The 27288-nt window shown below is 41.3% G+C and overlaps 1 protein-coding gene across 1 annotated transcript in view; it reads right to left on the bottom strand.

Moving 5' to 3' along the window:
• ADAMTS16 (ADAM metallopeptidase with thrombospondin type 1 motif 16) overlaps nucleotides 1–27288 on the bottom strand; it is a 184532-nt gene that overhangs the window by 139086 nt on the left and 18158 nt on the right. Inside the window, exon 4 of the mRNA XM_064375850.1 lies at nucleotides 1676–1937. Coding sequence (XP_064231920.1) covers nucleotides 1676–1937 — 262 coding nt within the window. The remainder of the gene's footprint in view (nucleotides 1–1675; nucleotides 1938–27288) is intronic.

Here is a 27288-nt window from a genome sequence, read left to right as displayed (position 1 = left end):
GGGCTGGTCACATGGCCGCTGGTCACTCGAGGCCCAGGAGTGTGACACTGTCACCTGCATGGCCCAGAAGGGATAGAAATATTTGTCAAACTAAACAGCAGGATGTCAATCACCAATGTCTTCCACCTACGGGAGGCATTTTGTTGAGTCTGATTTCTCTAGTTTTATTTTAAAAACCATGGGAACTTTTTTTCCACTTTTCAAATACAAAATGTATTATAGAGTTTAGTATCCTTTTTCAAATAACTGACATTCACTAACCACCACTATTACAATTCTGAAATGTCTCTCAAGGGAACATACACTACACACACACACACGCACACTCACATGCCTATGCACACATGCACACGTGTGGATCGACTCTACTGCCTGCCAGGCAGAGCTGTGCCTTTGCTGTGCTACCACCTTCAGATAAGAACGAAAGGGTCGCAGTCCTCTCACAAAGGTCTGCTTTGTGTGACGTTTTCAAAGTCCACTGCAACATCTGCTTAAGAACCTGGTGTGTGGTGTGTCAAAGAGGTTAAGACGGCCCTGCTATCTCTCCTGCTGCGATCCAGGTGTGTGGGCCACTTTATCTCCTTGGTATCTGGAATTTGTCCTGCTCTGACCACACCCTCACCATGAACCCTGGCAGCAGGAGTCCTGGCTTTGACCTTGTCGCAGCCTCCGCCATGCCTCAGTCTTCCCAACTTTCTCAGCCTCCTGTTCACCTCCGTTTGTCCTCAGCAGGTTCTTCCTGCTACCTCCCCTACACCTGAGCCCACTGAGTCCATCTGAGTGTGAGGTTTTCAAGTCATCTGAATGCAGCACACGACTTTCGGGGATAGGATGAAATGGGTTCAGAGGACACAAAGCACTGATGATTTCACAAGCGCTGATTCTGTCGTTGTAGGTGCCAAGAGATTTTTGTTCCTTCCCTCATTCAATGAGATTCACTAAGCACTTGCAGCAGGTCTGCCTCTGTTCAGGGTGCTGGGTGGAGCAGTCACAGAAGCCAAGCAAGCAGGGAATGATGGGCAGGGGGAGGGGGTCTGTCCAGAGGCTCCTGGGGAAGGTAGAGCCGGGGATGCTCGAGCAGAGAGCTCAAGGAAGGGAGGGACATTCCAGAAAGCTCTCAGCTTCCGTTCCTGAATTTCTGAGAGGTTTCTACATAAAATGTAAATAACAAATCATTTCCTAAATGGTCATGACAAAAAAAGACTTCGATAAAGCCTTGGTGGTGAATTGTAGGTATATTACGTCACGCTGAGTCTGCCCCTTTTGATGTGGTAATGTATATAAATACGAATATAAATGAATTACCTCAGCGAGAAAACTATGTGGGCTTGAATAAATCTGAGCCTCAAAAATATAGAATGACTGAATAGTGATGCCAGGGTTCTTTGAAGATGTCTGGTGGATTCTGCACTTCCGCACGGTGTGTCATTTAATCTGCCCAGGAAAGAGTTCTTACAAAAACCTCATTTACCACGATTCGTCCACCTGACACGGAGAGATGTCCCATGCTGAACTTACAGATAAGGAACTCTCTCTGAAATGATTTAGTTTAGCAAGGAAAGTCAACAGATGTCACCTCGTGCGCAGACATGCTTTGAAGAAAACATGCAAGGTTCCATCAGCTTACATAAATGTCGAAATCACTAAATACATGCAAAGATTCACCCTTACATACATTTCTTGCGTCTTCCACAGAAATGCTGCTTTTGTGGCTGTCCCAGGTGAAGGTCGCTGCTGCGCAGGTGTCCATGTGCCAGCTCCCGCGTCCTGGAGGTCACCAGGACCTCACTGGCCCCAGGAGCTCGGGGCTCTGTGGATCTCTTGTACAGTACGTGGGACGGGGAGCCGCCCTGGGCAGTGCTGCCGAGTTTCCCCGCGAGGTGTGAAGGAAGTGGCTTTAGGAAGTAATCTGCCTCTTCTGTTCTTATCATGCCTGACTGGAAAAAATACAAAGGGAGAAAGAAAATGCAGTTAGACTTTCCGGTTGAAGCCAGCGCCTCTTCTCCAAGCACTGCGTGTGTTATCATTCTCTCGCAGGCATGCTGTTCCCTCCAGCGGGCACCAGCACTGGAAAGGTTCAGAAATCCCGGCTGAGAATTAGCTATGGGAAAGGCCTCCACACCAAGCCTGAGCTCTCCGGCTCTGCATCCCTGGCGAAAGATGGCGTGGAGCTGCTCCAGGACTGGAGTCCAGGGTGGAGAAAGGGACAGAGGGCACACAAAATACCAAAGTCCGTTAATTCACACCAATGGTGGTGCAAGAAAGAACATGTGCACACTAAAATATTCAGTACTCATACTGGGGAGGGGTCTGAGATGAGATAAAAATTAGAATCCTAATAGAGTGATGTGCAAAACCCAAAGCGAATTTGAAAACAGAGAAAATGTAACACTTTTTTTTTTGAGAGGGAGTCTCACTCTGTTACCCAGGCTGGAGTGCAGTGGCACAATCTCAGCTCACTGCAATCTCTGCCTCCCAGGTTCAAGTGATTCTCCTGCCTCGGTCTCCTAAGTAGCTGGAATTACAGGCACGCGCCACCATGTCTGGCTACTTTGTTTGTATTTTTAGTAGAGGCTGGGTTTCACCATGTTGGCCAGACTGGTCTCGAACTCCTGACTTCAGGTGATCCACCCACCTCGGCCTCCCAGCGTTCTAGGATTACAGGTGTGAGCCACCACGCCTGGCCTAAAATGTATTACTTTCTAGAAAAGTGTAACTTCGCAAAATGAATCCAGAGGAAAGCATAAAAAAATTTTCTTAGGGAATCTGGAAGGTTTTTCTAAGCAAGATATTAACAGAAGTAGGAAAGCAGTGATTTTATAAAAACACAACAATCAAGGAAAACAGGGTTTGGGGTGGGAGACATAAAGAGGAGAGCAGGTTTCTCAATACTGGGAGAGGAAGCATTGGCTGCAGTGTTACCACTGGGGGTGAGAGGAGGCGAGACAAAGGTAAGCTTGGTAGACTATCGAAGCCATCAGAGCCACCACGGGGGGTTAGACCTCCTGCAGCCCGAATACCACGGAGCCATGGGAAAGTGAAATACTTGGAATGTGTGCCCAGGATTGAGGGAGGGGCAGAGGCAGCCTGCCCTGCAGTGCTATTCATGAATGACTTCGGAACCTTCTTGGCTTTCTGGAATTCCAGCACAAAGACACAAAAACGGTAGTACCTTTTGCAGTTCTACCAGGGAATGCCAGGTATGAAATAAGTTAAATAACGGTTGAAGCCAATTAGGTTACGACCTTTCTGCATTTTAACAAAGAAGAAGCGTAAGCAGTCACCAACGTGCTGAACCTTGGATAACATTACCCAACTAGCGTCCCTGTTACCGAAGGAAACCAGTTTAGGTATAACCAAAAAAGAAGAAAAATGCATGCATGGCTTAAACAACAATGACACTTTTTTTGATATACAAACAATTGCTCACTTTTCAAATCACCCCTCAGAGGATGATTGGCTCCTTAAGAACCTAGAATAGATGTGATTCAGCATCGGGAACGGCTGGTCGAGTCAGACACTGCAGAATTTGTCATCCCATTCTCACATTTATTAGCTGTGTGACTTTGGATGATCTACTCAGCCTTTCTGTGCTTTAGGAAGCAGATAGAAGAATAGCTGCTTGTCACGAGTTAGTAAGACTTAATGTACTTAAAGTAGATGATTTAGTGAACATTCAAACAAGATTTGCTGAATTAATAGAATGAAGGACATAAAATATCATACTTCACCCTGATGATCTTTGATTTCCTTCTGATAGTTCAGAGAGCCCCTGAGGAGTTTTTCACTGTGCAGCTGGAGATCCCTCTGAAGCCCTGAGTGAGTGTTGGTGCACCCAGCGCCACAATCGTCCCAAACAGTTTTGCTTCTGACCTGGTGCTTTGCTTTTTGCACTCTTTCTAACTTACTTGCCTACACGTTTGTGATCTGACAGCTCTTCCAGATTCAGAACCATCTCCTCTGTTCCCCTGGGTTCAAGGCTACATTCTGGGTGGCCCAGGCTGAGAGGACTGAATCCCCAGGCAAAGGTGTCCGGGTGCAGCTGGCAGATTTTTGAGTTTTCATTAACAAAGTCATCAAGCATTATAGTTGTTTCACTAATAATTTAATCTGAGTCACAATATTCTGTATTTAAATAATCTCCAGTTGCATTAAATACGTAGAGCATAGCAGCTGATAAGACTGATATTTTGATATCCCTTGATAAGCAACAGATATTAAAAATACAAAAAAAAGGTACTTCATTAGCTTGTGGCATTATTAGTTTGCAAGCTTATCTAAAAGATAAGGTAAATTGCAGAAGATGAATGTTTTCTTCTTATCGGAATAAGACTATTTGTTTGGAAACTCACGAAATGTCTGGGGGAACCTGCCTGTAGCTCACAGTAACCCCTGGAATGTAAGGCGGGTGGATTATTAACCAGGCTTCAGAAAAGGCCAAGTCCTTCAGGCTTTGCTCTCAAAGAGGCAGGGCGTGCCTCGCTCATGACCAATTCCATGATCATTTGACGTTAGAAAACTGACCAAACACTTATATTGCCTTCATAAGAAATGAGCGAATGTGTGTTGTGTTACTGCTGGGAGATGCTGGTTCTGAACAACGTAAGTAAAGAAAATATTGAAACTTAGCAGCAGAATGTTTACTGCAGTATATTTGTTGTCATTCATAATTAAAAGTTGGTAGATTTGTATCAATTGTTATTTGTTGAGATTCATAGAAACTGCTTGTTAAATCAAAAAATAAAATAGAAACTAAGAAGAAATGAATAAATGCCCAACCACTGAGTTTACTTCTACTGCAGTGAGAGAGACTCCCAGTGATCCAGTTCCAAGCGTGTCTCACGTGACACCAAATGCCCTATTCATGACAGCTACTTATCCACAGACACAGTAAAGAAGTAATTGGGCTTGTTATGAGAAAGAGGCATTTTAATTTTCAAGTACTTTTATGTTTACTCTCCTTCTTCATCTTTTCTCCTGAAGTGTCATTTGTTTTGGGAATATTCTATTCATTCTAGATCTTATTAGTGATATTTCAGAAACAATAGACAATTTTAACTTTCATTAAATTTTAATCAAAGTGTAAGTTTTTCCTCAGAACCAAACATGAATCTACACTGAAAGCCACAGTCTCATTGTATGATTATATGTGATACCATGAAAGTCAAAATTTGGCTAAAATCTTCTAAGAAGTTTAAATAAAACAAACCCTTCCTCTTTTTCCCAGAAGTTTTGTATCTGATTCTTTTTCCTCCTCTCTCCACTCTACCTGACCTAGTCATTGGGCTCGCTCAACCTTTCTGTCTTCAAGGACAATGGGGCTGATGATATGCTGGTCACCACGCATCAACCTAAACAACTAAACTAAACTAAGTAAAAAAGAAGTCCAGGCTTCATGATTGCAGTCATCTGTTCAGCTTTAAACTTGGCGCCTGGTCACTTTCCAGTTGCTTATGTATAGACTAACATTTTGACACTGGACACTCTGACAAAGTTTCTGGTTAAAGTTGGGTCTTGTGAGTTACAAGTTCTTCCAGTCATCATAATCCACCAGAGAGGACTCGGTCCTTGGTTTCTCACAAAGCCCAGGTCCTTGTGCAGTGATACCAGCACGCGTTTGTAAAACACGAGCACCTGTGTTTGTGCACGAGGAAGAGACGGGCAAGGGTGAGGTAGGGCTGGACGAGGGAGAAGCAGGGGGACGGAGTCATCTGGAGGTTAACTGGATATAGGCGTTGATGGAATTGTTGGTTCTGCCTGGATTTCATGGCCTGGCTAAACTGGACCAGTGTAATAACCATCCCAGCAGCACAAGTGTGACCCGGGCGAGGTGCCTACTGTCTACATGACCCACAAATACTGTCACAGATGGCCCACGTGCCTCCCATAGTTTCTGCACAGCTGGGAATACCTGAGTCAACAGCCAATCAGGCTTCGGATGAATTCTATGGCAGCAAGAAGGCTACAGAAAACAGATTATAATTTAATAGTACAATTTAAGAATGCACTATGATTATCATCGGTTATTCCAAATAATCATTGACCGTGGATGTGCTCAAAACTATTCCCGTATCTATATGTTCCTTGTTCAGTAGGAGAAGCAGTGATTTTTCATGTATGTTAAAATCTCATTACTGAAGCCTCAAGGGTACAACACTGTGAACATTCACATTTCTGGCCTTGTTCTTAGAACGTGAAGAACTCTTATATTTTTAGTATTTAATATTCATTTAATTTACCTGGACATTAATTAAATTTACCAAGATTGCTTGCCAAACTCTACAATCTAATCTTTGCAGTGACATAACTTTTGATTAAAGCTTAGATGAAAATGATATTTGTGACTTCCTCCATCCCTGGCTGAAGGAACCTGGAGTGACAGGTGATCTTCTCTCAGAGGTAAATACTTCTTACCAAGTTCTTAGGGTTTTCTAAAAAGGGCAGGACTCAGGAGCACAGCACTTCTCAAACCCAAAGTGCAACAAGGAAGCATTTCAGTGGGAGAGAGGACGTTCTCAGCATTGTCCTTGCCTGTAGTGCCAAGAGGAAGGTCAGGTGGAGGCAGCCAGCTGTGAGTGAGGAACAGCACAAACCTGCTGAGAAGTCAGTTTTAAGAAGGCAGAGCCAGATGGCCCAACAGCAGCTTCCACCAAACCTCCTCCCCACAGGCACACCAAATTGAACAACCATCACGGAAGAGTACCTTCAAGAGAACCGAAATGCAGGTAAGCAACCACAGTACATGGTTTCAACTTCATATTGCTGAAAGAGTCACTTGAGGCACTGAAGAGGGCAGGAGAGACGGTACTGAATGGCCAGTGCTACCTCTTCCCCCATCTCCCGGCTGAGGCCACATGGCACAGAGAGAATCTGTGTGGTTGCGGGAGGGAGAGCACAGCAGTCGTGAGACTTTGCATTGGAACTCAGTGCTACCATATCACAGTGGAAAGCAACACAGGGCAGAAATCAGCCGACACCCACAGAGGGAACATTTAGACCAGACCAGGCCAAGCTGGAGGGTCAGAACCATCCCAGTGGACAGAACCTGAGTTCCAGCAAGCCTTGCCACTGTGGGCTAAAGTGCTCTGAGGTCCTACATAAACTTGAAATGCAGTCTAGGCCACAAGAACCAAAACTCCTAGGCAAGTTCTGGTGCTGGGCTTGGAACCAGTGGACTTGGGGGCATGCAACCTAATCAGACAGCAGCCTGGGTGACCAAGGGAGTGATGGTGCCAACCCGCCCCCAGCTTCAGGCAGCACGGCTTGCCACTCTGAGACAGACTCCTTCTCTCTACTTGAGGAGAGGAGTAAAAAGAGTAAAGAGGACTTCATCTTGAAACTCTGATACCAGCTCCACCCAGTAAGATAGGGCACGAGGCAGAATTCTGAGCCCCCATTCTCGGACCTAGCTCCCAGATGACACTGCTAGACACACACTGGGCTTGAAGGGAACTAGCTGCATTGAAGGGAAGGATGCAGTCCTGTCAGGATTCATTACCTGCTGACTAGAGAGCCCTGAGGCCTGGAGTAATCAGCAGTGGTACCCAGGCAGTCTCGACGTTGGCCTTGGGCAACAGTCAGAGACCTGCTAGCTTCATGTGTGACCCAGCACATTCCCAGCTGTGATGGCTATGGGCAGAGACTTCTTCTGCTTAAGAAAAGCAGAGGAACGTGTAAAGGGGACTTTGCCTTGCAACTTAGGTACCAGCTTGGCCACAGAGAGGCAAAGCACCAACCAAGCTCTTGGGGCCCCCAATTCCAGGCCTTGGCTCTTGGATGGCATTTCAGGGTCAGTACTGGGCCAGAGAGGAGCCTACTGCCCTGAAAAGTGAGTCTCTGACCTGGTAGCATTCACCACACATTGACTGAAGATTCCTTGGGCCTTGAATGGGCATTGGAGGCAGCCAGGGAGTACCTATTAGGTAAATTTAACAAAGAGATTGAAATAATTAAAAAGAATCAATAAGAAATTCTGGAGTTGAAAATACATTAGACATACTGAAGAATGCATTAGAATCTTAGCAGAATTCATGAAGCAGAAGAAAGAATTAATGAGCTTGAAGACAGGCTATTTGAAAATACACAGAAGAGACAAAAGAAAAGAATACAAAAGAGTGAAGCAGGGCTGCAAGATCTAGGAAATTATTTCAAATGGCAAATCTAAGAGGTATTGGCCCAAAAGAGAAGGTAGAGAGAGAGATGGAAAGTTTATTCAAGGGATAATAACAGAGGACTCCCCAAACCTAAAGAAAAGTATCAAAACCCAAGTACAGGAAGGTTATAGAACACCAAGCAGATTTAACCCAAAGAAGACTACCTAAAAGCACCTAATAATCAAACTCCCAAAGATCAATGATAAAGAAAAAAATCCTAAAAGCAATAAGAGAAAAGAACAAATAACATACAGTGGAGCTTCAATACATCTGGCAGCAGACTTCTCACTGGAAACCATACAAGCCAGGAAAGAGTGGGATACCATATTAATGCTGAAGGAAGAAAACCTTAATCCTAGAATAATACATGCAGAGAAAGTATCCCTCAGACATGAAGGAGAAATAAAGACTTTTCTAGACAAACAAAAGCCGAGGGATTTAATCAACACAAGACCTGTCGTATAAGAAATGGTAAAGAGTGTTCTTTAGTCTGAAAGAAAAAGACATTAATGAGCAATAGAAAAATAATGTGAAGGTAGAACACTCACTAGAAATAGTAAATACACAGAAAAACACATAATCTTAGAATACTGCAATTACATTTGTAAATCATACGTATCAAGTAGAAAGACTAAAAGACGAATGATCAAAAATAATAACTATAACAACTTTTTGAAACATAATACAGTAAGATGCAAATAAAAACAACAAAAAGTTAAAATGCAGGAGGACAAAGTAAAGCACAGAATTTTTATTAGTTTTCTCTTTGCTTGTTCTTAGCTGGTTTATGTAATCAGTGATGAGCTGTCATCAGTTAAAAGTAATGAATTATAAAACATTATTTGCAAGCCTCACTGTAACCTCAAATAAAAAAGCATACAAAAGTTACACAAAAAGCGAAAACCAATGAATTAAAATATACCACAGAAAAAATAACCTTCACTAAAAGGAAGACAAGAAGGAAAGAAATAGAAGACCACAGACACAAAAAATGACAAAATAGCAGAAGTAAGTCCTTACTTATCAATAATTAAATTGAATGTAAATGGACTAAACTCTCCATCAAAAGACATGGAGTGGCTGAATGGATTAAGAGAAAAAAAAGTCCCAGTGATCTGTGGCTTATAGGTAACTTCATCTATAAACATACATAGACTAAAAATAAATGCATAGGAAAAGATGTTCCATGCAGATAGGGAAAAAAAGAGACTGGAGTCCTAAACTTATATCAGAAAAAATAGATTTCCAGACAAAAAACTATAAAAAGAGACAAAGAAGGTCATTATATAAAAGGGTCAATTTGGCAAGAGGATATAACAACTGTAAATATACATGCATTCAATATTGCAGCACCCAGATACAAAAAGCAAATGCTATTAGAGCTAGCAGAGAAACAGATCCCAGTGAAAAAATAGCTGGAGATTTTAACACCCATCATCAAGACAGAAAATCACCAAGGACCCTAGCTAGAGCAATCAGACAAAAGAAAGAAAGAAAGGACATTCAAATTAGAAAGGAAGACGTCAAATTATCCTTCTTTGCTAATGAAATAAACTTATATTTGAAAAAAACCTGAAGACTCCATCAAAAATTATTAGAATTGATAAATTCAGCAAAGTTGCTGGAGATAAAACAAGCACATAAAAATCAGTAGCGTTTCTATATGCTAACAATGAACAATTTTGAAAAAAGAAATCAAGAAAGTAAATCCATTTGTAATAGCTACAAATAAAATGAAATACCTAGGAATTAACCAAAGAAGTGACAGATATTTACTATTAAAATATTAGAGAGACTCTCCAGAACCCTAGAATGGGCAAAGTTTTCTTGAATACACCCCATAAGTACAGACAACCAAAGCTAAAATGGACAAATGGGATCACAGCAAGTTAAAAAGCTTCTGCACAGCAAAGAAAACAACCAAGGAAGTGAAGAGACAATCCATAGAATGGGAGGAAATATTTGCCAAGTACTCATCTGACAAGAGATTAACAACCAGAATATATAAGGAGCTCAGACAATTAAAAAAAAAAAAAAAAATCTAAGAATTTGATTTTTAAATGGGCAAAAGGACCAGGCATGGTGGCTCATGCCTGTAATCTTAGCACTTTGGGAGGCTGAGATGGGTGAATCACCTGAGGTCTGGAGTTCAAGACCAGCCTGACCAACATGGAGAAACTCTGTTTCTACAAAAATACAAAATTAGCCGAGTGTGGTGGCACATGCCTGTAATCCCAGCTACTTGAGAGGCTGAGGTAGAAGAATTGATTGAACCTGGGAGGTGAGGTTGTGGTGAGCTGAGATCATGCCATTGCACTCCAGCCTGGGCGACAGAGCAAGACTCTGTCTCAAAAATTAATAAAATAAAATAAAATAAATAAAAATGGGCAAAAGATATGAATAGACATTTCTCAAGAGAAGACATACAAATGACAAACAGGTATATGAAAAAGTGCTCAACATCATTAGAGAAATGTAAATCAAAACTACAATGTGATATTATCTCACTCCAGTAAAATGATTCTTATCTAAAAAAAAAAAAAAACAGGCAACAAAATGCTGGTGAAGATGTGGAGAAAAGGGAATCCTCATATACTATTGGTGGGAATGTAAATTAGTACAAGCACTCTGAGGAACAATTTGGAGATTCCTCAAAAAACTAAAAATAGGATCCAGCAATCCCATACCTAGGTATATATCCAAAAGAAAGAAAATCAGGGTATCAGAGAGATATCTGCACTCCCATGTTTATTACAGCACTATTCACAAAAGCCATGGTTTGGAAGCAATCTAAATGTCCATCAAAAAACAAATGGATAAAGAAAATGTGGTACATACACAATGGAGTACTATTACATCATAAAAAAGAATGAGATCCTGTCCTTTGCAACGACATGGATGGAACTGGAGATCATTATGTTACGTGAAATAAACCAGGCACAGAAAGACAAACATTCCATGTTCTCACTTATTTCTGAGGAGCTAAAAATTAAAACAATTAAACTTGTGGAGTTAGACAGTTGAATGGTGGTTACTAGAGGCTGGGAAGGATAGTGTGTGTGTCGGTGAGGGGGGAAATGGGGGTGGTTAATGTAATTATTCACGATATAATTAGATAGAATGAATAAGATCTAGTATTTGATAACACAACAGGGTGATTACAGTCAATAATAATTTACTGTTCATTTAAAAATAACTGAGACAGTAGAATTAGATTGTCTGTAAAACAAAAGTGATAAATGCTTGAGGTGATGAATATTCTATTTACTTTGATGTGATTATTACACATTGCATCAAAATATCTCAAGAACCCCAAAATATATGCACCTATTATGCACCCACAAAAATTAAAAATAATCTTTTAAATCACAAATTTACAAAATAAAAATAAAAAGTATTTGTGTAAAAGAGAAGCTAATTTTGATGTATTAAACTCTTTTTGAAAATAAATTATTTCAAAATTATCCAAAATTATTACAAAATCTCTAAAAACAAGGTGTTGCCTAAATCTGTTTCAGAATTGATGCTATTCGAGGAGACGAATGTGCCGGGCCATGAGGGGTGAATGTGGGGTTCCTCCTAGGTCCTTCCTCAGCCCTCTCTGGGCATTTAACAACATGTACGGGAGGGATTATCAGTCTGTGAGAATTCAGAGCAGCTAAGCATGGATACTTTCCGAAGACCAGTATATCCTCCTATATTGAAAGAAGACATGTTGCCGGAAGCCACACAATGATACTTACTCATGGAGCTTCCATTTACTGAGCCTATCATCTATTCAAGGAACTGCACTTCATAGATGTTAGTTTATTGGTCTTTGCTGTAGACCTGTGAAGAGGCTGCAGGAACTGATGCCTACCAAGGTTAAACAATCTATGGGAGTTCCCAAACCAGGAAGTGAGTGAATTAGGAATCAAAGTCCCCATGCCGTGAGGGTACCCCTGCTCTGTATCACTACCTCACACCATTGAGGAAACGGCACTGCACAGCACTGGGAGGAATCTGGGCTCAGTGTCTAGACCAACTTCAATGTGCTAAGATCCTCCTGACTTCACTTGTCACTTGCCTGGGTACTGATTTCTCAGAAAGATAACATTGTTGAACAACATTGTTTTTTAAAAAAAATGTGTTGAAATCTGTCACCCTCTTGCCTTTATCTTTGGTGCTACACAGGACAAATTCTAATCACTGTTCTGTGAAACGTTTTTCAATATACTCATTTAGCCATGTCCTACTTAACTATTCTTTCTTCCCTGCCAGATATCCTTTGGCGAGCCACCATAGCATTTCTACATAAATGCAAGCCTCTCTTCTTTCTATGGCTCTGCTGGGTCCAACACCAGTTTTTCAATGTTCTTCTGAACACATATTTCCAAACAGGGAAAAGTCAGTGACAGGATTAGATTTGAGGGGGTTAAGTAATATGGTATAAGATTTCACAATCTGCTCAGCAGCTTACACATCATAAACTCATCACCTTTTTCTAACAGCCATCATTTTGAAAGCAGGCATCCTCAATCCTACTTCTGTAAGTGAAATTTCCCCCAAATTTCGGTTTATACATCTAGGAAATCATAGTTGCTCGTTGGTACTGTTAAGTCATTTCTTGACCATTAAAAATATGCAAGCAGAAGATGGGCAACTGGAAGAAAGGTGGCCACAGGTTTGGACACTGTGGTTAAGAAGAACTTCTGGCCAGATACGGTAGCTCATGCCTGTAATCCCAGCACTTTGGGAGACCGAGGCAGGTGGATCACTTGAAGTCAGGAGTTCGAAACCAGCCTGTCCAACATGGTGGAACCCCTATTTACTTAAAAAATACAAAATTAGCCAGGCATGGTGGTACAAGCCTGTAATCCTAGCTACTCGGGAGGCTGAGGCAGGAGAACTGCTTGAACCTGGGAGGCAGAGGTTGTAGTGAGCCAAGATCGTACCACTGCACTCCAGCCTGGGCAACAAGAGCAAAATTCCATCTCAAAAAAAAAAAGAAGAAGAACTTTTCCCCTAAGAGGAAGGCAGTGTCCTTGATGTCAAAACTAAAATCCATAGACTGAAAATCACAGTCATTGGGCCCTTTCTGTCCTCTGAGTGGAAGCAGCATAAGGGACTAGAAATACTAGTCAAGCAAAGGCCGCTTTCCCTGTCAACCTGCTCATAGTTCAGGCATCACCTGGACTACAGAATGGGAAGCTGACTTGCTACAGCATGGGAAGCATTCTCAGATGTGGCCACAGTGCTGCCCAGCCACCAAATATTCACCTTCTGTTCTATTACACATCATAGAATTGGCCAGTGATGAGGGTGGGAAAGAGTGTAGTACATCAGTCCTTGGAAGTATATTTGCCTCAAAAATGAAAGCAATGTAAGTGTGGCGCCGTTTGCAAAATAACCAATGAGTAGAGTGAACTTCCGTGAACAGCTTCCCCCACTTGCCGAATTTGACTCTCCGGCATAGTCAATGAGCCAATATTTAGAGATGCAGGTGAAGCGGCTCACATTAATTCAACAGAGGTGACACATCTCCAGGGAGTGGACACATCCACTTCTGATGTCCACCCAAGTCCAGGCTGGACCCCGAGGGCACATGAGCAGATGAGAACAGGAACCCGGTAAGCACCCTCTCAGCAGACACTGGGCACGGACAACCTGCTTCTCACTCGAAAAGGAGCCACAGAAGAAGTCAGTGAATGGTCTATGAATACGCAGCAAGGACACCTAGTGAGCAATCCTGTGACTAAATAGCAAGCATGTGACTAAACGTTAATGAAGAGAATCAACGCTGCAGAAAGGCAAACCAGCCACGTGGAGGAAAATCCCTAATGGCTGTGTCAGATGCGACAGAGGAGGACCAGGACACAAAAGGCTCACGGAAGGTGATGATACAGAAGCCAGCTGAGACCCACCTAGGGATTCCACAGTGCACACCCAGTCACGAGAGGTCACAGATAGTACAACTAACACGGAAAACAAAATTCCAGGAGACCAAGTGTGCCGTGCAATGAGGACGAATGTGGGGTCCTCCTAGGGCCTGCTTTAGGCTTCACTGAGCATTTAACAAAACTGGAAGGACCTTCTGTGAGAGTTCACAGCAGCTAAGCATGAATGTTTTCCAAAGACCGATATTCCCCCTTACACTGAAACAAGGAATGTCGCCAGAAGCTACATAGTAATAATTACTAATAGACCTTCCATTTACTGAGGCTATCATCTATGCAAGGAACTGCATTTCATAGATATTAGTTTATTGGTCTTTGCTGTAGACCTGTGAAGAGGCTGCAGGAACTTCGTAACTTGCTACAGCATGGGAAATTAGTTATTACTCAATAACCAATGACTAGAGTGGATTTTCGTGAAAGCTTCTGCGTGAGAGTCACGCTGTTGATTTGGTTATGTAGGTTAAACAATCAATGTGAGTTTACAAGCCAGGAAGTGAGAAATCAAATTCCAAACCATCTAGCCCCCATGCCATGAGGATACCCATGCTAAGAGGAACAGGCACTGCATAGCACCGGGAGGAATCCAGGGCTCAAGGTCGAGCCCAGATTCAATGTGTTAGGGTGTTCCTGACCCAGCTTGTTAGCTGCTCCTTGCTAATTAGTAACTACTAGATCAAAAACAAAAGATTATAATAATTAGTTAATTACAAAGTGGAAAATAAGGGCTCTATCCATAATAAAAATGGTGATATGTACTTAGGGTGCAATTAGAGAAATTTAAAGTCCTGAATGCTTTTTTTAATTAAAAATAAATAAACTAAGCATTAACTCGAAGAGTTTTAAAAAGTGCAAAAATGACCTCTCACAAACAGAAAAGATTCGTAAAAACATAAATAAATAAGTTTATGATAAAGATGTAAAAGAGTAAAGCAATGTGAATATTACAGAAGTCTAGACAAGTCAAGATCTGATTTTTAGACCTAAATGGACATGCCTCATAAAAATGGAATCAACAAAAATATTAAAGTCAAGAAGATAGATACTATAATATACGACTGAGATTTAAAATGAGTGATGGAACTTTCCATGGAGATTAAACGTCTCTGTAGTAAGTATCCTCACCTTACATCAGTGAATTTGTTGTTCTATTTGTACTGACATTTGTCATGCTTTTCAATTCTATGACATCTTTCAGGCCAACATGCTAAAAAACGATTTAACTCTTTCAGTATGGATTAAAGGAAGCCTTCCAGACCTGGACTGTTCCGTATGGTAGACATTAGCCACATGTGACTATGCACATCTAAATTTAGATGAATTGAAATTGAATAGAGTTAAACACTCAGTTCTCCAGTTGCTGAATAGCCCCACGTGGGTATTCAAATTCAAGTTTAAATAAATTAAAATGAAATAAAATTTAAAATTTAGGCCTTCAACTCCTCAAATGCCATATGTGGTAGGTGGCTACTATATTGAACAGCACAGATATTTGTATCCCAGGGCAGAGCGCTAGTGGAGAGCATGGCTCTGGAACCCTGGGTAACTAACACATCTTTGAAAGCTTACTTAAGACTAATTTGCCAGACAAATGAGAAGTGGCTACAGTATTTCTCTGTAAGTGGCACATAGCCCAGGTAGGGGCAATCTCAGCAATCACACTCACTGGCAACCTTCTAAAACTGTCCCAGCTAAAATATTCAGAACACACCAACCTAGACTGATGAATCAATAAAACTGCTTTGGCTGACACAAAAGCATCTGAATTATGAACGACCGAAACTTAGATTCAGAGATCCTGTACTTACATATTCCCAAGACACAAAGAGAAATACTGAAGCAAATGATCATTGGTCAAGGAAGTGAATATATTACTAGGACCTAAGATGCCCACATCACATTTAGACACGAATCTCATTCCATACTGTGGAATAAATTCAGTCTCTCTTATCCAGGGAGTGTAGTGTTTTTGTTCAGTTATTCGGTCACTATTCATGAGCTGCCTGGTATGAGACAGGCACTCTATTAGGCAATCCAGACACAACAATGGATAAACTAGGCATATCTCCTTACCGTCATGAAGCTTAGGTTCCAGTGTGGGTGGGAACTGAGAATCAACAGTAGTCATCATAAAGTGTAAGGCATAGGAAGTTAGAAGGTAATGAGTACCACAAAAAATGAAGAAAAGAGAGAGAAAATTCTGGATGAACAGAGACATCAGAGTGTAGGAAAAGGGGTTTGACTTTTACATAGCGTCATCATTAAATAGGGCTATTATTTCAGTGAAGGCTGTGATGAGGTGAGCAGCTGGCTGTGAGCACTCGGGAGGGAAGCCGTGGGCCAGGCGGAGGGAAGAGACACTGCAAGGACCTGCAGCTCCACGTGGCGGCCACTGACATTTGTGTTCTTCGCAAAATATCCACATGTGCTACCTTCACCAATTAATAGTGATAGTTCGGCAGGGCCTTATTTTCCAAGTGGAAACATTGTCTTGGAAATTATCTTCCAGCATATCATATAGAAGGGACAGTTCAGAGTTTTGGGGTTTTCTGTGCCATCTGAGACATTGCCATCTTCTTCCTCAGAGAGCTACACTTGTCATCTGACTACTACCACTCTGGCAATCCTTACAATTTTTTTTTCCTCTACTTCTACATAAACCAGATCACCCTCTCCTTCAACTTTGCAGTAATGTCTCTGGGAATACAGCCCAGCATTCCCACGGGAAGGCTTCCCAGGAGCCTGCATGCTCTGGCCAGTGCTGGTTCCTCCCAGGCTCTGGTCATCCTGCCTCTCTGGGTGCTTAAGATCCTCCAGCCAGGCCATGTTGCTCTTAAAGGTGCAGGACATATTAGACCCAGGTCTGTGGTACACACAGGGGCCATCGGATAGCCAGTGGTGGCATCTGAGATCAAAGAGCTGGTGCAAGTTCTGACTTTGCCTGTCTTCAGATCTGTGTGTGTGTGTGTATATGTGTGTGTGTGCGTGTGTGTGAGACGGTGAGTGGGGCAGGGGGAGAGAGTAACTGTATGTCCAGAGGCTAGTTTCTATGTTTGCAATTAGAGGATAATTCTAATTTCACAGGGTGACTGTGTAGATTAAATAAACACTTTGAAGATGGCAAAAAAATATTTTAATCTATCAATCAAGATTACAGGATATATTTTTAAAGAATAAAGGCAGTGCGTGGGGACTCGTGGAAGACAGGAGATAAAGTGGGTGCAGGACTCCATGCTGTTGAAAATGATCGAAAGGTCGAGGGCAGCGCAAGGGCGTCGCAGCTGATCCAGGACAGCTGTTGCCTGAGTAAGGGCAGAGGAGGCGGCCACACTGGCAGGTGGGGCGAGAGAAAGTCAGGCATGCACATGTGCTTCTCATCAGAGGCCACGGGTCCTAAGGGGCTGCCACCTGGACCTATGAGCCATTGCTGGAATCACCCACGTTTTTGCACTCACACTCAATTCATCCCGGTGTGCAGTCCCATGGCGCCCTTCCCTCTGGCCACAGCAGGCTGCCAGCCTATGCGAATTCTATGCTGAGCTCATCGAGTTGACACTTAGCTCATGAGTCAGCTGCTTTCTCTATTTAATTCTGACACTAGTGGTACTTCTCCCAGCCGGTTTTGCTGTTGATATCTAGTCTCTCGCAACGATGCTCTTCAGGGTTCAGCTTCCAGGAAGATTACATCATGTTAACAGTTCCTCTCTTAGTCATATCAACATTGATGGCGCTCACTTAATCACCTACTACACCCCTGCCCCTGTCTCACGTATTATTATATTATCCAAAATCCTTGGAACAGATTTGCAAGGTAGGGATTAGCAACTGCATTTGTGTAGTTAAAACAAACTGAAGCCCGATCAGCCCAAATGTCCATTAACTGGCGAATGGATAAACACAGTGTGATACAATGGGATGCCAATGAGCAATGGAAAGGAGGGAAATTCTGACAGACACCACGTGGGCGAATGCAAGCACATTACACTTGGCAAAAGAAGCACACGGGTCACAAGGGCCTAGGTCCTGTTCACCCTGTGCTGTTTGTTGTCTCTGTTTTTCTCCCCAGCCCTGCAGTCGGGGAGCGGGGCACGGCCTCTGCAGGAAGGCATGGCGGTGTTGGGTGTCCACCATGTATCCAAAGGCTTGTTAGGACACAATCCGAATTTGTGTGGAGTTTGTCATTACTGACATTTCCTTATTCTCAAGCAAGTTGACCTTAGACATCCATATTTTCTGATGGCAAATAGATAAATATCGAAAGCAATACTGAGTACAACAACCCTCGTTAAGTCCACTGGCACAGACTGAAGACATGGCCTCGGGGATGATAATTTGTACCAATACTCATATTCTACATGACGTCCCTTACATATGTAACACCCCAGGCCATTACTTTAAACATCTGTTGCTGTGGCTACCAAATTTGACCATTCATAAATTCCAGCCCCAGTTATATGTATGACTGCATATGCTCTCACACATGTCAGAGTCCCATGGGGATTATAAAAGTTATGATTGCTCTTTCAGGATGCTAGCTCAAATTGTATAATCGTCATAGGAGGTGGTAATGTGTATTCAAAATGGTATTTTTAGAATGCTTTCCTAATAAACTGTTATCAAGAATTTATTATGCAAATTTCCTCTTTTATTTCTAGAAATAAAACAATGACAACACTATGGCAAAATTAGCCCATGAGAATCTAGGATATTGCTCTGCAGGTCTCCTAAAGGTCATCATCCAGAGACAGTTCAGTGCTAAAAAACTTAGGCAGAACCATCTCTTTTAGAGAAACAAACAAACAATGAAAAACCAAGACAAATAAAAAAATGATACCAACAATTAATAAATAGAAAGCAGGCTTAGGTGGTCCCCTTGCTGTGACTGACTGCCCCCATTTCTCTAAACCATCATAATGCCGTCTGCAGTTACCTCTGCTAGCCAGTGAGGAGGGGATGTGATTCCCACTACTGGCTCAGAGACAGAAACTGCAGATAAGCTTGACAATGATTTCCTCCTCCTATCTTACAGCCAGAAAAACAGCCCCTGCAAAGGCAAACCTGGTGTGTGGCCTGGAAGTGGAGCAACAGCTATTCTGAATCACATAAGTATATTTTCCATATTAACAGGACACTCCTGCCAGTTGAGCTCCTTTCAGTGATGATTTCAATTCTCTCAACCACCAAATATTTCCCAAGATAGATGAGGGTCTATATTATCTGTCCGGCAATTGTCTGTGTTCAATAAATATTTGTTGACTTTGATTCTAACCTTGCAGGAGTCAGTATCTTCTGTAAAAACTCACAAGAAAGGCATCATGGTTCACCCTAACTGTCTATATACTTGGTAGTTCTTTGAATATTTTTACCTCAACGATTAAAGAATTTCTCAAATAAATTATTTCCAATTTATTAATTAGGACAAGGAAATGGAACCTTAGGCAATGGAGGATTGGATCTAAAAGGAGACACCCAAAGGCCCTAAGCACTATATTATGCAGTGATAATATTCATGATATCCATATCTGTCCATCCATTTACCCTTTGAATTTCACCTTAATTCCTGCACATAAAATACCATCTCCTGGGCAGATGCCTGGCCCCTATGTATGCTTGTCCATCTGAGGCTGCCGCCAACATGCTGAAGCGTGTGGCCATGGACCCCATGCGAATGTCCAAAATCCACATGTCAACTTCGCAGAGATGTAAGATAGCTCTCCAATCTTATAATTAAATATGATTAAGATATAAGTAAGAGCTTGAAACACTACTTGATCAATAGACAACTCCTGGACAGTGTGTTAATCTGTACTCATGCTGCTTATAAAGACATAATTCAAGACTGGGTAAATTATAAAGGAAAGAGGTTTAACTCACTCCCAGTTCCATGTGGCTGGGGAGGTGGCACAATCATGGTGGAAGGTGAATGTGGAGCAAACTCATGTCTTACATGGAGGCAGGCAAGAGAGCTTCTGCAGGGGAACTCTCATTTATAAAACCATCATATTTTGTGAGGCGTATTCACTATCACAAGAGCAGGATGGGAAACACCCACCCCATGATTTAACTACCTCCCACCAGGTCCCTCCCACAACACGTGGGAATTATGGGAGCTACAATTTAAGATGAGATTTGGGTGGGGACACAGCCACACCACAGCAGGCGGTAAAGTTATTTATGCTCAGGTTTCCCAATAAAATAATTCAGCGTGACAAAAGGTTTCTAAAAAGAATTTGCTGAAATCACTATGTATCAGTGGGTATGCATGTCATTCATTGACAAGGATGGTTCCTGGAAAGTTATATATTTTTCTCCACAAAAATTAAGAAAGAAGTAAAAATGCCCCACGACCTGTACTCTCAGCAATTTGCAGGTGAGACCCTCACTCTTTTTGGTCAGGCAGTGATGGCTGTTACCACGAAGCTCCCTGAAGTCACCTTTCTGTCAATTTTCCAGAAGCATTTTTTGACTTGGGCAATTAAATGGAAATAATGCTGTTGGAACTATTGCTGTTATGTCCACATTAAACACAGAATTCCAGATAGCTGTGAATCAAACTGAACCAAGGAGACCATTCACTATGATTTGAAATTTCTGTAGGCTTCTTTCACTTAGCTTTTGATTAAAAAATACTTTAAATGTACGTGTTTCTCTGTCTCCCTTATTCTCTCTTTTTCTCTCCTTCTCGCTCCTTTTCTTCCTTTCTCTTCTCTCTCTCTCTCTCTCTCTCTGGTCTTTCATCACTCAATCATATAATCACGGGAGCTGATAACCACCAGAGCTGTAAAAATCGAAGAAGCCTTCCAGAATTCTCTCCAGGAATCCTGGCTTTCTAAGCAAGATCATGCAGAACTTCAGAGCTTTTCCCTGTGCATGCACCGAAGTGATTAAAAGCACAGACTTTTGTACATCTAAGTTATTCTTTTTTCGCCAATTCCCAATGTTGTCCAAACAATCAATTAGACTCCAAGGATACTCATGGGAATGTTCCTGGGAGGAGATACAGGTGCCTGGTCGAATGCTCAGCCTTTACACTGAGATCTCACTGTCATGGTATGGTTTCCGGGCTCTCACCCTTGTTAGACATCCATTTTGGGCAGGTTAGATAACGGGTCAGATCAGCAGATTCCCCTTAAATAAAATAGGAATAAAATGTTTCTCACAATGTTAATATAATTAAATGCAGGTTCCTGTAACAAATCTGCCTAGAAAAATTTAAAAAATTCCTGGCATACAGTAAGTGCTTATTTTAATATCAATTATTTTCCCTACTTATAATGGGTACGTTTTCAGTTTTACTGGAAACTATTCAAATTATATAACTGACACATAGTTTAACATGCATGAGTCTATGGTAATAAAGCAGAATTCACCATAGGTTTGCTCCATTACAACCAAACACAGAAATTAGATTACAAGTACCCCTTAGTACTGGGGTACACTAAAGATGAGAAAAAGTTCTTCTCCCAAGCTCTGGTTTGGGAGTTGGAGAAAAGCGATATGTATTTTGAAAATGAACAGTGAGGTAAATAATGTCCTTTGCATAAAACTTTCACAGTCCGTGCCCCCACCCCCAGCCATTGTCTAGTGACAGGGAGCAGAAAAACCATTTCTGAAGACCTGCCATAACTGAAGCAGGTCAAAGCCTAAGAATGTGTCTGCTCTTCCTATGATAGAAAATATATTATTGAGTGCAACAGAGGGTACTCTCCTAGGTAAGGGCTGCGAATGTGGGCTGCAAGGATGGTATTAACATGAAGAGAAAAGCAGTGGAAAGGACATGTGAATGGAAGGTGAATTAAGACATTATGGGAATTTGGAAATGTAGCTCATCACAAAAGAAATTATCCAGCTGCATCCAACCACACATCAACCAGACTCCTCTGACACATCTACATACCTATCGATATTTTGCCCAACATCGTAATTAACTGTCCATTATATTTCTGGACTCTACAGTTTAACCCACATGTGCATTGTATCTAGGACAGCTGTGTTATGTCCCCTTAACCCATGACAGAGCCTGGAGTGAGTTACGCCATTGACAATGGGAGGATGAAAGGCTGAAACTGGAGAAAGAAGTTGGTTGTGGTTGACTTTGAAACCAAGATCAAACAAAAATGACCTCTTCAAGGTCTCCAACTCTAATCCATTTTAGAGTGCAGAAGATGAAGGTGAAATCTAAACTGTGAGTAACTGCCAGATAAGAGGATTAATCTGCACACTGTCCAACGGAATGTGATACAATGTCAAAATGTAATCAATATGCTTGGCCTTCATGGTTGGGTATGTCTGTTGGATAGAACAGATAACTCCTGATTTTATCATAGTATAATGCCATGTGCGTACAAAAATATAGTTAATAAACTAGGGTGTATGTAACTGAAAGCTGACACTCAATAATGTGATTACTAAGGTATGGGCTTTTTAAAAAAATTTATTTATTTTACTTTAGGTGCATACTATATTCAATCTGTGAGATTAGCAAATAATTCTAAGATACTTAACACTTTATACAAAAGTGCCCAAATCTGTTGAACACTGTGCTCTTTGTTTACATATAAAGACACAGGGCTCCCGGGGCATTGTCCTCTCTTGTGGGACTAAAACCTGGGTTTGCCAGTTCTCAGCCAATGGTGCACACATGTAACTTAGGCCTGGGGTCAAGAAAAGCTGGTTTTTTTTTTTGGTATTTTTTAAGTTTGTAAAATTTTAAGTCAAGGTAAGGAAGACTTTCTCTAGTTTAAGTAAATGTAAACTTATGCACAACCCAGTCAGTATTTGAGAAACAAAATCAGAGGAAATTGTTATCCCGTAAAGATTTTACATCTACCACAGCCTGGGGTTACAGTTGCAGATATTTCAAGGTTTTAGACTTGAGTCTATTTCAAATATGTGGGCATAAACAATTCTACATTTGTATAAACCAAGTGGCTCTGGTTCCTCTAGTAGAGGAGGAATTACTCTAACTTTTCTTAGGGTAATAACAGGAAACTTCGGTGTTGGGAATCAATGGGCTTTAACTAGACTGCATGAGCCCACAGCTATTTCCTAATGCATAGCATACTGAAAACACTGGAGTCAGAATAGAAAATTATGATTGACATTAGATCCAAGAAAGTTTTAAAGTAGTAAACATATAACTATGTTACATGTCAAAGCAACACTAGAAATTCAGAATAATGGTGCTGAATGGTGAAGAAGAGGTTATGTACGGGGCCTTCTTAAGGAACAGATGATGACTTTTGCTTTTACATATGGTGTGCCTATTCTGCATAGCTCTTTATTCTTAAGCATTCAATATTTACTCACCCAAGTCTTCTACACATATTTGTACATTTCAGCTAGAGATGTGCTATAAAAGATCCTAGCTTCTTTTTGGCTTATTATCTGCAATCCAACATTCTTTATTTATTGCCTAATGATGACCTGGAAAGGGAATAGTCAACACTCCTCCGTCTTCAGTTAGATAATCTCTGCAAATAAAAACAAGGTTTATGGCTCCTTTGACTGCTGCAGGAGGAATACAAATCAAAACGCTGGTTATTCTGGGCACGTCCCTCTTTTCTGATACCTTGTTAAGCACAAGTGATTCCCAAGGTGTTGGGAATAGACAACTTTCTTCCAAAATGTGGGCGTCAGCCACCGCCCTACACGTTGCAGAACACCCTCACGTTTTAAATGGCTTGCTCAAATGAAATGTCTTTTTATCATCCTAATTGTTTTCATAAGTCACTCTGAAGGTTCTTATGTAATAAAATACTTTCTAATCCTATTCCCATCCCATCTGTGGGACTTCTCTGAAGGTCAGTATAACTTCACCTCTCAGTTCCTTAGCTCTGTTTGAACTGGCTTGCATTACAAAATGTGCACTGATTTTGTGATTAGATTTTATCTGCATTATACAGGTCACTAATGAGTGGGGAAGCTGAGGAGAACAAATACTTGCTCAGTTCCTCCTCTGTGCCAAGTCCTGTATTAAGGGTTTTCATATGTTCTTACTCAAACCTCACTCAGCCCTGGAGGCCATAGTGTTAATTACGAATGAAGAAAGCTAAAGCCCAGGGTAGTGAGCTAGCTGGTTAGTAAGAGAAATCAGATTTGATCAAGACTTGTCTGATTCCCAAAACCATGTTTTTCATCATACTTTCCATTTACTTAAGAAGCACTTTCATTCTGCTTCTTGTTTGAATGTTTGTCTGACTCAATATCTTTCTTTGCGTGTGGAGAGTTCATGTTTTCCCGCTGATCTATTTTGCAGAATAACTTCCACAGTCCTTCAATTGCAGGTTCTCTGAAGTGCTTGTTGACTCACTTGGTTCTGGATTTTGATAAAAGACATCGATTATTATATGGTTTATCTTAATTAACTAAACAAAGTAAGTGTGGAGCATGTTTCTGCTTTTACGAGAAGTGTCAGCTTTTCGTCTTTGAGTGTCAGTATAGATGGTCACTGCACTGTGGAGGATGCAGGTGGTGAGAGTGCTCATTCACAAGAATCTTGATCCACAGTAGGCAATCTCTCCTTGGGGTAAGCTTGGTAATTAAATAAGACATGCCTAAGAGAATGAAGCACAGCAACTACAACGTTTGTATGCTTAAGCAGTGGACACAAAAGGCTAAGAACTGGACAAATGCCACTTAGTTGCTTGACTTGTGCTTCATATAAATTATATCATATCCTGTTACTTAAAGTGTATTGGAACATTTATTATTTAGAATTTGTTTAGAGATTTTCTTTATCTGTAGCTAGAAAAATGACCCTCATGGTTGGGACTACAGAAGCGCTCGCCTGCAGTTGGCCTCTCCTGAGATCACATGTGAACAGCACTTGCCCCATTTGCTTCCCTGATTTTGAGACATGCTCCCACGGCCTCAGAGACACTCCTTGGACCTGCATGATGGCTAACTGGGGAATGCATGCTTCCCCAACACAACTTAGGGCCAGTTTTAGATTGGGCTTTTTGCAGTCAATACACCCTCTCTGTAGATACAGTGATTCTCTCCAGTAGAGATGGAACTACCTTCTTTTTCCTATCCATTTACCCATCCATCAACTCATTTATCCACCCATGCACCCATCTTTTCACCCATCCATCCAGTTCCTTTCATGGGCTGGGAACACTGCGGGCAGTGGTGGCACTGTAGGAATCGTGACAATCGTGGTGCTGCCCTTAAAATGCCCTTTGTCTGTTGAGAGGAAGGAGTAGATGCTAAACTGGTACCCAAATAAGAATTAAATTAAGATAAGTCTTCTTAAAGAGAAAAATAAGGTGTGGCATGGATGCATAAGCAGGAAGCCGGCCGTGGCTTGGAGCGACAGTGAAACAGTGTGATATTACTTATGGGAGTGACTTTTCAACTCAGACCTAAAGAACAAAGTGACACCCAGAGGGAATGGGATGGGAATTGTTTCACAGGCAGAGGCAACAGTATCCACCAAAACCCGGAGGGGATGAGGAGTTTCTTTATTTTGGACTTACAAAAAGTTGGTGTGGTCCCCTTGCCCACCATTGCTGGAAGTTCCGCAGGGCGCAACTCAAAGAGCTTTATGTGGAGGCAAGCTCAATCAAAAAAACATTCTTATTTGAAAAAGTTCTCCACAAATGTGGAGGTAAAGAGGGGTTTACCACATTGAAAGAAAAGCCCTTGCTTTTTCACCTAAGAAAAAAGATGCATATAAATTTAAATAATAATAAAAGGATAAAAGGACCCTAGGGTTTTTGATACAATTACTTTTCACAGTCTTTGGATACTAAAAGAAATCACCAACTGCTTAAGCCACACTTCACTTGACATGTTTTGCTTCCAATTTCTAATGTCTTAAGGGATGTACAAATAACTATTCAGTGACAGAAAATTAGAGCCACCAGATATGTCACTACTATTGAAGCTTTCTAATATTTTAATACCAGTTTTAAACTAAAGGCAACCTACCATTTAATCATATATATAAAGCTAGGAAGTAATCAGCATGTGAATTTTTTTTTTTAGTTTTATTCCAGTGAGGCTTATTTTTGCTTCAAAACTGCTAAGATTTTATATAACGCTAGTACATACCTTTTTTGGTATTTCCATTTGTCATCAATTAGATATGAAGAAAAAAATAGAAATTCAACCTGATGTTAGGTAGAAATTTTTCAAAATAAAGTTTTAATTTAGTTTTTCTATAATTTCTGTGAAATTATAGGAAAAAAAGATATAAAATTAGCACTGATTTTGCTACTAACTTAAAATGCTGGTTACTTGATTTAAAACACATGCTGTTCTTCCTTAACAGAAAAAGTTGAACTCTTAAGTAGTGAAAAATACATTCAACAAATGACAAATGATGGATGTTATTATTTAAAAAGGAATCAAAGTCAGTAAAAATGATCCATGCCTGGAACCACCGGGGATGGAGGATCAACGGAAGAGCAAGTGTAACTAGGAGTTTCTGGTTCACTTCTGCGGCTCATGGCACTAGAGAGTTGGTAGGGGGATTACTGAGAACAGCTGTTGTTCACAATCAGGAAGGACAGGTCTCCACTGAGTGTGTAAATTTGCTTTGATACAGAGTCTGGCCTCAAGCTTCTAGATGATGATACCCTAACTTCTCCTTCAGGAATGATTTAGAGTAACCAAATTCAGACTGAAAAAGACACACACACATGCCCCTGAGTGCTAATTTATACCTGTATGAGTCATGAAATACGACCCCCAAGCCTACTGAGAAAATGGTTTCTTCCCCTCCTGGCAAGCTACACAGGAGGCTTAATTTTAATCAAAGCAGTAAAAGAGGTCAAGTGCAGCCTACCATGGGGGAGGAATGTCTGTCTGGACACACTGTGTCTGACAACTCTGGCCCCATACAGGAATAAGCCTGTTACAAGGCCTAGCAAGATCTAGCTATTGAGCCAGCCCATTCCTTTCCCTATATACGGCTGGAATAGTCCTACCTTAGCTTTTGGGGTCTCTTTCCCCCACTCAAACCAGTGGTTGTGCAGATGATTTTTGTAAGGCAACAGAAGTCTTGTTCATCCATTACAAAAATCATTCATTCTTTGAAGAAATTGTTATTGAGGGCTTTACTGTGTGCCAGACACTATTGAAAGTGTTGGAGATAAAGCAAGAAAAAGTCAAACATTCCTGCTAGTTATTCTCTCAATATTTAGGCTTGTATGCTGCTTGATTATCCAAAGAAATCATCTCTCAACTCAAAGCTC

The sequence above is a fragment of the Aotus nancymaae genome, unplaced genomic scaffold, assembly GCF_030222135.1.
Source record: "Aotus nancymaae isolate 86718 unplaced genomic scaffold, 86718_ANA_hifiasm-v0.15.2.pri h1tg000014l, whole genome shotgun sequence".
NCBI classification, from domain to species: Eukaryota; Metazoa; Chordata; class Mammalia; order Primates; family Aotidae; genus Aotus; species Aotus nancymaae.
This window is presented reverse-complemented; position numbering and strand designations above follow the sequence as displayed.